At 41.9% G+C, this 11,154-nt stretch overlaps 1 protein-coding gene across 1 annotated transcript; it reads right to left on the reverse strand.

The window, feature by feature from the left end:
- Positions 1–28: 28 nt before the first annotated feature.
- Positions 29–10,304, reverse strand: LOC112286521 (clathrin heavy chain 2). Its single transcript, XM_024528469.3, has 18 exons — positions 10,040–10,304; positions 9,496–9,700; positions 8,291–8,379; positions 8,058–8,136; positions 7,811–7,938; positions 7,473–7,571; positions 7,100–7,208; positions 6,844–6,923; positions 6,333–6,560; positions 6,084–6,149; positions 4,053–5,800; positions 2,840–3,842; positions 2,125–2,610; positions 1,798–1,968; positions 1,468–1,653; positions 1,221–1,343; positions 955–1,065; positions 29–806 (listed from the first exon to the last, which is right to left on the reverse strand). The coding sequence occupies exons 1-18, from the start codon at positions 10,082–10,084 to the stop codon at positions 633–635; spliced, it is 5,130 nt and encodes a 1,709-aa protein (XP_024384237.1). The 5' UTR covers positions 10,085–10,304; the 3' UTR covers positions 29–632.
- Between the last annotated feature and the right edge of the window lie 850 nt (positions 10,305–11,154).

Consider the following 11,154-nt stretch of genomic DNA (forward strand, 5'->3'; position numbering starts at 1 on the left):
TTGTAGTGCCCCAACAAAGACGAGCCAGTGGGTTAAATTTCTAATTACTTACGTGTACCAAGTTTTTTAATTGCATTTCTTAACGAACGCATCGATAATGTGCGAAATTAGCACTAAACACAGCAATTTTACTGCAGAGCTCTCGCCATAAAAAGGAACACAGCCCAAAAGGACGGGTTCTACTGCAGATACCACTTCAGGAAAAAGTGGTAAATCTCTGTACTTGAAGGAGAAGGCTGCTGCAACATTCGCTAACCTATTTAAGTGCAGTAAGATCCACCCAAGGAAATGGACATGGATATGAATATGATCTGACCTATGCTTGTCTATCAGCCAAACAGGAATATTTTCCACAAGCCCTCATGTACACCTTAGCATCACCCTCATGTACACCTTGTGGCAGGATGATGAGAACGTAATCACTCCCGGCGCCTGTCCTTGTTCAACTGTATGTATCTAACCAAACTAGAGCCTACAAAAGAATTGATGCATTCAACATCCTTATTAAAAGACACGCAATGACTGGGAGGCAACAAATATCTCAGTTCTCCACCCTGTGGTCACATTCTTCGTCCGCCACCCAGGCTCACAAAGAAGTCTTCGTTTGTGCATGTACACAGTTTCAGGGCTGTTTAAAAAGCACTCATAGAGGGCATGCCGTACCCTGACATACCGGGCATTCCTGGCATTCCTGGCATACCCGACATACCCGGCATTGGCATACCTCCGCCCATACCAGGCATACCAGTCATACCAGCAACAGGAGGAGCTGGTAGAGCCAGAGGCAAGAGTTGAGCGTACATGTTCTGCAGGAAAATATGTCACACTTGTCAGCGTTGAGAGAACGACACCATGTGTACACCCAAACCCGCACGTCACCTAATCCACATCAGGATGGCGAGGGAAAATAATCAATACATACAAACGGAAAAGCAAACTAGCCAAAGATCTTACCGATTCAGCAACTACGTCCTTTTCCTGTTGCTCTTTGGACTTCTTCTCCTCAGTAGCTTCCAATTTGTCTTTAATCAAATCATCCACCTTCGTGGAGTACTCACGCAAGAACTGCAGGACCAGATTTTAAATTATATTTGAGGATATAATTATACAGCATAATAGTCCCAAGCAAAACAAGCCTTCCACATTACCAAATAAGCAGGTAACACTTAACCATATTAATGGCTACACTGCGAGGGTCGGAACCCAAGAGAGCTACGCACCTGCAGCAAGTAAGGTACGGCGAAGTCCATCATGCCATGCATCCATGCCAGCTCCACCGCAACATCAGCACGGATAAGGTCGTAACAAGTGTATAGACAAGCAGCGAAGCACTCTTTTTTGCCCTGTACATCACAAATTACAACGCAGAAAAAAATTATAAAATTTTCTTAGGGTGTCATAGACATCAGTAGTGTAGATGTTTCTTTCAACTTCAATTGCCCGCAGACACAAATAGAGAATTCTTACCTTGTCCACGAAGAATGTAAGCAGCTCCTCAGCAAGCTCACGATCTCCAGACTGTGAGCAAGTCTCCATTGCATCCTTGTATAAGTTGTCTTTCTTGGACAAAGCCACAGATTGTTTCCATCTGCCAGCTCTCTTATAGATGTACGCACCAACGCGACGCATTTCCAGAAGTTCGTGCTTCTCAATCTGTAAAAAAATATAACATGTCAAATTTACCTGGGAAATACATAAAAGTCACAACTTTGACACTTTCCATGTTGTGAACTAATAAAAACACATATGGATGATATTGATAGTATTAAACTGATTAGCAATGACTACGGAACTTACCCTCTGTGCCATTGAAATCTGATCAAAGTTATCATACATATCAATAGACTCTCTGAGCCGCTCATAATCTTCCTCCTCAATATATAAGTTGTTCAGAGCCTCATTGACTGCAGCGTTGTTGGCACTTTGGACGGCAACCATGTATGGCTTCACCAACGGTAGGTATCCAGCCTGCAAACGTTCAACCAGCAACAAAAATCACAGTGATTACATGCATAGACAACAAATACACAAAAGCACTCGAAGCATTCCTTTAACACAGGATAGATAACTGTTACAACTCAAACAACTCCACAAAACGAAACTAAATGCGTGACGAATGAATACCTTTTTCATGATATCCACAACTCGTGTGTGGTCAACCCGTGCAGATAACACATTGAGTAAGTCATTGATAAGCTCGGGATACTCCTCGAGATAAAAGTACACTGCTTTGTAGTAAAGTTCCACGTTTGCAACCTTAACAGCAACATCCTTAAACTGCATGTGTTCCCAGGCCTCTGGAGAATGGCTCATCATGGTAGCCGCAGCATTATCATACTCGTCATATGCAATGTACAAGTACGTAAGTTCCTTCCAGTGCTGCTGCTCGTCGCATACACGAATAAGCTTTGGAATATTAATCCGGGTGATAAACAGCTTAAGATGCTCCATAAGCTTATCCGGACGGTATCTGGCGTACAGAGTGCCCAGTTCTGTAAAGATACCCATGTGAGCGCGCTCCAAACCAAGCCCACTTTCCATAAGTGAGATGAGCTCATCAAAGCGACCTCTATTCTGGTAATATTCACTGACCTCTTCCAAATCGTCCACCTGCAAAAATTCAGCATGATCATGTTATATAATTGTTTTCTAGCCTTCCAGAAAACAAAATCAATGCATACTCTACTTGGACCAGAGAATCCAATACTCCAACTCACCATTGATATGTAACACCTACAGCTTCAGTACGATTAGAACATATGATAGTAATGAAAAGCATGGTTGCGTAGTAAAATCATGAGGCTAATTGCAAAATGTAACAGCAGAAACCTATCCATACCTGGACAATAACATTGAGACCACAAATTTGAGCCAGGCGGAACTCTTCGGCGTCCACACAAGCAAAGCAGACTTCCTTCCATGTCCGTGCGCTATTGGCCTTCCTCGCTGCATCCACGGCTGCTTGGAACTGATGAAGCTTGACAAGAGTACTGGCAAGTCTTGCCCAGTTGGAGATGTGCGTGAAAATAATTTTGGCAGCTTCATACAATTCTCCATCAAACAGGCGATCTCCAACAGTTTGCAGATTTGCAAGGTTGGGATTGACGATAAATTCCTCAATGTCGTCCAACCGATTAAGCTTGGCATAGGCAAAAATTAATTCAGAGTCCACCTTAGCTTCCTTCACCTTCTTGCGTACCATGTTCAAGTATCTCACTAGGTCCTCGTATGCTCTTACACCAGATGCCACATCGATAACTTCATTATATTGAGAAGCATCATTTGCCTTGATGAAAGACTCAATGGCATCGCTAACCAGTCCCTCTCTTAACTGTGCCTTACCAACCTGGCTCCAAACATCATCCTCTTCGACACGGGCTGCAAACTCCACAGCACGGTCTATGTTGCGAATGTTGTCCAGAAGAACATTCACTGCCTGGACATTGAGGTTGAACTTCTTGAAAATTGCAAATGCCTCTTCATAAAGTTCAGCACCTACTGCAATCTCACCCACTGCAGGACCATCGAAATTATCCAAACGATTGATGTAGTCCATGACCCGAGTTGTGTCGGCCTTGATTGCTGTGAGGATGAGAAGGTTCTGAAGGTTGGGGTTGCCACTGAAAGCCGAATTCTGGAGCACAATCTTCTCCAAGAGCTCGATCAGCTCATGTGGCAAATCTGCAGTCATGAAGGCCTTAACAGTGGCTGACACCTGCTCTGGATTTTTGCTCTCTGGAAGAGCAGTAGACACCACCTGATCAATGAGTTGCCTCCTACAGGGGTTCTCCGGATTCAGAACCTTCAACCACAAGTCAGGCTCCATCCGCTCGACCACATACCTAAGAAGCATTGCAGCACCAGAGGAAACAGTAAATCAGCAGGCATTTGATTACATGATTTAAAAGTAAGATTCTTAACCCATCATCCGCGGCACATCTCCACCGAACACTGACAATAAGATAATAATACAAATACTTCACATAATGTGTTTCAACCTTGCAACGTGGAACTTATCAAAGAGCACACATTATCAGTAGAATCATTTTCACCTGGCCTGGAGTTTGAAGAGAGAATTCTTGTTGGTGACATTGACAAGCTCATCATCACAATTGCCACGTTTGTATGCTACCACAGCAAGAGTTGGGTCGCGCTTCTCGCAGTACTTGCCGACAACCTTGGAGTCGTAGTAAGGGTTTGTAGTGAGGAAATGTTCAGGATTGTTGTTTGTATCAATAATGATTTTCCCCAAAGCATTGTGGACATGCACATCTTGACTACCTTCGCTCACAAGGTGCTCCAAGAACTGAGTCAACAACCTCAATCGGTTCCTCTTTTCACACTCGTCAACCAATGGCTCCACCGGAAGGAGGGAGCGTACAGATAGGATCAAACCCTTAATGAAGTCCTCAGGACAATCATCATCCAGTAATTGCCCGACCACTAATGGTGCATTTTGAGGGTTAACCTTCTGTACATAACCTTCAATGTAACGAAGCATGTTGTTGACATAAAGGTAGTGAGTGAGATCTGGGACAAAACCATGACGGTCGCAAACATTGATGAGAGGCCTTGCATCTGGGAGTTTGGATTCCATCAAGAAATTCTTGGTTCTCTCTGGAGGGTAGAAATTGGACTCCCTTGTAACACGCTCGACTTCTTTAATTTGGCCAGTCTTTGCCGCAGCCTCGATGTACTTGTAGTGAATTTCAGGTTCCTCGCTTGTGCTCAAGTATGCTCCGAGGAAAAAGTACAATCCCTCAAAAGACTTGAAACTCTCAAACAACTTCACACACGCATCGACACCCAGCTGCTCCCCGTATTCCTTGGCTACCTGGACTATAATTTGCAGGTTTCCACGCATATTCACTTGGAGTAACTCTTTCATGCAATCTAAGGCCCATTCTTTTGACAGAGTGCCAAAAAATTCAACTAGACCCTGTGGCTCTATGGCATGGGTGTTGATAACAACGCGCTTGATATCATTTAATTCCGTGTAATGCTGAAGGGCTCGCATGTACAGACCAGCTTTCTCGCAAAGTTGAGCAACACGAGGACGGTCATAATGGCTAAACATTCCATTTGCCAGTATTGCATCAGCGACATTAGGAAACGTGACCAAATTAATTTCCAGAACCTTGGTCTGGAGCAAGGCGTGCTCTGGAAGATTTGGCTTCAAAACGTCCAAGAGGAAAGCGGTGGCCTCCCTAATCATGTTGCGCTGAAGAAATAAGTCGGTGACGGTGTTATAGTCAACGGGGCAACCACCTTCTAGTTGAGACATCATAAGAGCAAAGTTCACGGCACCTTGAGGGTCAGCTCGCAAAATAGTTTGCAGTAGGAAAAGATAATCCGGAGTATATCCGACCTGCTTGGAGTAGATCAGAATCTTGTCGAATTCACGACGTTCAGCAAAAGCTGCAACAACCTTTGGTGTGGCCCTGGCCTTGATGTATATCTTGAGTGCCATGTCATTGTCCACAGTCTTGACAAGATCTCCTAACTCTTCACTACATTCCAGCTTGTCTTCTGCCAACCAGTTCTCCAGTAGATTCTTCTTGTTTTGGTTAACCACTAGCCGCGAAAGCTCAAGGGATTCAAATACGTTCAACTTCCCCTTCGTCAATAAAGTCCCAAAGTACTGCAATAATGGTGAAGTTTGTCCTGGCTGTACCGGAACACTCTGAAACTTGGCAACAGTATCTGGAGTTCGAAGGATGCCTTGAGGCGACTCCGCTGCAAGGTCTGCTGCTTCCTTATACTTCATCTGAGAGAATAACTCTTGAAAACGTTGTACAACCTGGTTTCAAGGTAACCGTTACCATCGAATAAGTTCAGTGTGCCAAATCAGACTTTCCTAATAGTCTTTTCCTCTAACTCAATCATTATACGTTTGGTTAAAGAGCTGACCAGACATGATAGAATTTTTTTTTAAATGAAAATAATAATAACCAGGTCCAAAAGAAGACATCCAGCATGAGCTACACCATGTTCATGCTAAACTGTATGTATCATCTGCGCAATATATCATAACATTTGCCTACATAAATATGGCGCTGATCTACGAGTAATAGTGAGTATACCAGTCCCTCTGCTCCAGGCAGGTTTCCTCGTCTTGCAAGATTCACTGCCAGCTCCAAGTTGCTCAACTGAGAAAAAAAAAGTATTGCCAAACAAAATTAGAGAATGTAACTTTCGAAAATTCATTCCGCGAATAGACAGATAAAGCCGAACTGAAGTCGGAAACTACTACCATACAAATAGAAACATTCAAGTTCAGGTTGAGGAATGAAAGCTGACAATAGTGACCTCTCTGACATCACATTACATACCTGGTTACTAACAAATGGGATAATTGTAGCCTCATTGACTGTAGCAAGGAGGACTTGGCCTCGACGATTGACGGCATAAAAACCACCAACTGTAGGAGCATCCGCTGTCAAGAAAATAGGATCTGGACTAATTCGGTTTCTATACACAGCAGTTGCAGTTTCCAGATCATAGACAAAAAGAAGACCAAGTTTTGTAATCACATAAATGAGGCCATATTTAGATGAGATCTGAGCATCAAAGAAAACATAATTGGATTAGAAGCATCGAACATGTCAGAATCTTCATCACATTTAGTTGAAAACAAAATCACATCAGTTTAGACAGTCCATCAAAGAAGGAAAGCGTTCTCCATCAAGAACAACACACTGAAAATCAAAGTATAAGAATTCCTAATTAGGCTATCGAGGTTCAACGAAACAAGAACAAGTGATATTACACATGACCAGAGAGCAGCTTGCTTTTTCACCGCAAGAAATATAAGGATGATTAAGAGTAAAAGTGGAGATGGACCTGCATTGAAACTGGAAAGTCGTCGGCAAAATCTGGAGGAAAAAACAGATCCGCTGCCTTCTTTGAGAAACCAGGTTTACCTGCGAACAAGGAAGCAATAAACTGCAACTATGAACACCATAAATATGTAAGAACTTATCACCAAAGGAGGAGAAATAGAAAACCCACAAGTTGCTATTATTTATGAAAATACCAGCCATGGTACCAGGTGCACGGTAGATTAATGTAAAGGGACACCAGTTCAGGACAAACCAACCTGGTGTAGCACCCAGCTCAATAATATGCAGCTTGGATGTGAGCTGCCCAGCTGTAAGAGTTTTTGTAGTGAATGCAATCAGTAGAGATGGAGAATCGTTTCCGGCCACCTGATTTCATCACAAACTCACAAGGATGAGATTTAAGTAAAAATATAAAGCTGGCTAACCCCCTAGCTCAACCTAGTACACCTTTAATTCCATTTGAGCTCTGAAAAAAAGCCAGCCGATCCCTGAAAACTACAGAACTCATGAAACAACTCGCAACATTCATTGCCGCACATTTAGAAAAAATTAATCACTAACTAGTGCATCATCAGTACTTCGCAGGTTGCAAGTAGAGCTAGCTCAATTATTCAGCAAATAAAAAACCACCTGATGAGAAGCAAATGATGCAGCATGAGCTTCTAGTGCTTGACTCCTCTGCTGGTCGACTGAAAACAACTGCATATTTCCCTTCACTAATTGGGGCCGCTGATATCCAAAGATGAAAGGAGTGTCAATACAGCATAAAGCACGAAAAAAAAAGCAAAAGAAAAGGTTATAAAAGCATTTTGATGATAACAGGGATGAATAACAAGAAAGAGGGCCTATAATAACAAGTATAACGGACGGAAAAATTCACAATGATCGTCATCATTTTTTTTCTTTTGAAAAATAGCACTCATTTTCTCTATCACTAAGACGAGAGAGAGCAGAACAACGCAGTTCACCTCCGGTGCTCCAGGGGCGATACCAATCAATACAAGCCATTTCTCAGCGGGGTCGCATCTGTAGTTAATGATCTGGTTGCCACTCAGGTTTGCTGTCCTCTCAAACATCTTTACAGGTTCAGATTCACCTATTACAGACCCAAAGAGAGAAAGCATTAATGTGTGAATGCAAGAACTGATAGAAAACTCGCCAATCCAACAGAAGCTATCTCATACATCGGACAGTCAGAAACAAAAGGGTTCGTACCTTCTATAGTCCAATGATACACTGAAGTTTGTGTCACGAGTCCAAGTAATCTTGGCGAAATCCACTTCCAGAAAACCACCTGATAACAAGGAACGATATTAAATAAGAGGACTTGGAATAAGAGGAAAACTGACCTCATGTGATTCAACTTCATGAGTTTTTTCTAACCCCTTATGGCTTGCAGCATAGAGATCGGCAGCAGAGGTGATTGAAACACAGGACGGTTTACTCACCTGCTCTGGCATTTGATACGATTTCATCTTAGCTTTTAATTCGATGTTAAAGATTTGGAGATGGTCTTGTGTCGAACCAGGTATCAAGGCTGGTTCACATAAACAAGACACAAACATTAGTACTAAGATTTCGTGATTCAACATCATCCAAAGCCAGAATCATATACAAAGGCTGAACTAGAATATATTGGTCGTACCCTGTCGTCCAAGCAAGAATTTAAAATTAGGCGGAGAGGTCCAACTATCGCTCAGAAAATTCGGACATAAATGAAAGTTTCTACAATATCATTGCAAAGGCGATCCATGAAGATGCGATCGGTCTCCCCTTGTTTCATATTCACTCTAAACCAGGATCTCACATACACCCGGAAAGTCCATCTGCACTGCATATGCTGTGCCAATGTGATTCCAAGTTTAAGTTCGCTCAGGTACTCAAATATACTCTCTGAAATGTTTGAAAGTTTGGAACCAAGCAGCGCCTCGCAACATGACGGATCGCCAATTACATTCTGAAGGTATCATAGACGAAAACTGATGTGCTTATATTGGTCGTGCGAATAAAAAGTAAAAATAGATGCTACCATCTCCCATCACATCAACGCGTCACGGTTCCAAACTCAGTTGATTTGTACGTGATTGCGCTCCTGGACCACTCTGTCACTATACTCTGATAAATCTACAAAACCTTTTCAGCAACAAGATCGGTTGTGAGGGGAATCACAAGCACAAGCGCTTCAAGAACTAAAAAACTGTTCGAGTTGTGGTTGAAATACACCTTCAACAGACTTTTCACTCCAGCGTAACATCGATTACCATACTAGATAATGACAATCAAACTACAAAAAACTTTGCCTTGCTGTGTCCAGCTAATGTGATCTTTTACTGCTTCGTCCAACCTAGTTATAAAAACCCCACTGCAGGTCAGAAACGCCCTCTCATGACAATTTGAGAATCACAGCATAAACATCAGGACATGTTCTACAGATGTAATCAAACGTTAGATCGCGAGGCGTAAATCCACGCACTTCTCATACACCAGTTTATATGCAATTCTGTCCAGACAGAACGAAACCTATCCACATTTTCGGTCACTTTCGGAGGGAACTTGGTGCTTGTCGACAAGTTTGGACTTACAGACTACACACCCTGAATAAATCAGATCGCCTCGGTCAACCCTCAAATGTCAGACGCGCCTCAAAGTATACCTTTCAGAGCCAGGACTCTGCTGTTCGGATTCATCAAGGCAGAGTCCGCAGTGATCGGGCGACGCAGAGGCTGGTTAGGCATCGACATATCAATAATCACCACACTGTTTTGAGGCGACGTCTCCCGTACGCAAATGTATTTATCAGACTCCATCGTCACATGTGTGAACGTAACGAATTGCTGGTTAATCCCAAGACTCGTCAGCTGCATTGCACCACCCCGTTATCCCAAACCATCAGCACCTCAACCACCGCCATTTTCCCAACCCTTACGTTTTCACTCCCTCCTCCCCCTGCCTCTCGCTACACGAAACCCTCCCTCCAGCAACAAAGCAAAACCAAAACCGAAAAAAACAATAAATAATAAAAATAATAAAAATAATAATTCTAAAAACTCTAAAAACCGCAGGGCAATGGCAATCCACAGATCCTAAACCACAAACACATGAACCAAAACCCTAGACACACGAGACGAAACACATTTACACGACTCAAAGCTAAACAAAACACCAGATCTGTCGACAAGTAGCTCGCGGCCACTGACCGTGAGAGCCTCCTTCATAGTGATGGGCGCGCTAGCGGCCGCCATGGCGACGGGCTTGGTAGAAGGAGGCCGAGCCTCCTCAGACGTGCGGGCGGGCGAGAGCGAGCAAACCCTGGGACCTTCTCGTGGATCTGCAACAGCCGCAGCAACTTAAGCGAGCGACGAGAAGTCGGGGGAGAGCAAGCACAGCTCTCAACTCATCACAGAAGAGGAGAGAGGGAGGGAGGGAAGCAACACGGAAGTAGAAGATGGAAGAGGCGAGTCTCGCTTGAAAGATGGGACTTCAAGTCAAGTCTAATAATTAAATTGAAGACCCCGGCGGGGTGTGGAGCGAGTCTTCGGGAAGTCTTCGAAGTCTGGCATACTCCTTTTCCCAATTCAGATTCATTTTCAAATCCACTTCAAATTGGGGCTTGTTAGTCAACCGAGGCCCTATCCCAATGATCCTGGGCTTTATTTCAAGAGTTCGCTAATTTTCTAATAAATGAACACTATGCGTCCACAATTTTTGGAAAAATTTGAGGTCAACTATTAAATTTCACCCCTCCAAACTATCCATATTACAATTAAATGTGGCTCAAATCTATTGTCTGTGAAATTATTTATTGATTTTCTTTTAACCCTTTCACATATCAAATATGAGTTCTAATAAAATATAAAATATTATTTAAGGGCCAATTTTTTATATTTTAATTAAGAATCTTTTATAGTAACCTACTTCCAAAAGAAATTTGAAACATTTTGTATTAAACGTATTGAACATATCTATATATAAGAATAAGTTATTAAATTGCAAAGTTTCTTTTATATAAATTCTATTTTCAATAATTAAATCATTGATTAAAATCAGGACGTTAAAATTTAAGTAGTATTTTAAAAACACCATATACTTAATTTAATGAAAATTCAAAACTAAAATAAAATTTAATAAATAATATTTTAATTATTTTAAATTAATGATCTAAAGTTTTATCTCCATTATTTTTAATTAAATCTATAATAATAAAAAGATATATAGATACAAATTATTTTTCTTTTAAAAACTTTACTTTGTATTATTATTGATTTTATTATTAATTTTTATTTTTAGACAATAATATATTCAATACAATCAA

The sequence above is a fragment of the Physcomitrium patens genome, chromosome 1 (genome assembly GCF_059467195.1).
Source record: "Physcomitrium patens ecotype Gransden chromosome 1, ASM5946719v1, whole genome shotgun sequence".
Taxonomy (NCBI): Eukaryota; Viridiplantae; Streptophyta; class Bryopsida; order Funariales; family Funariaceae; genus Physcomitrium; species Physcomitrium patens.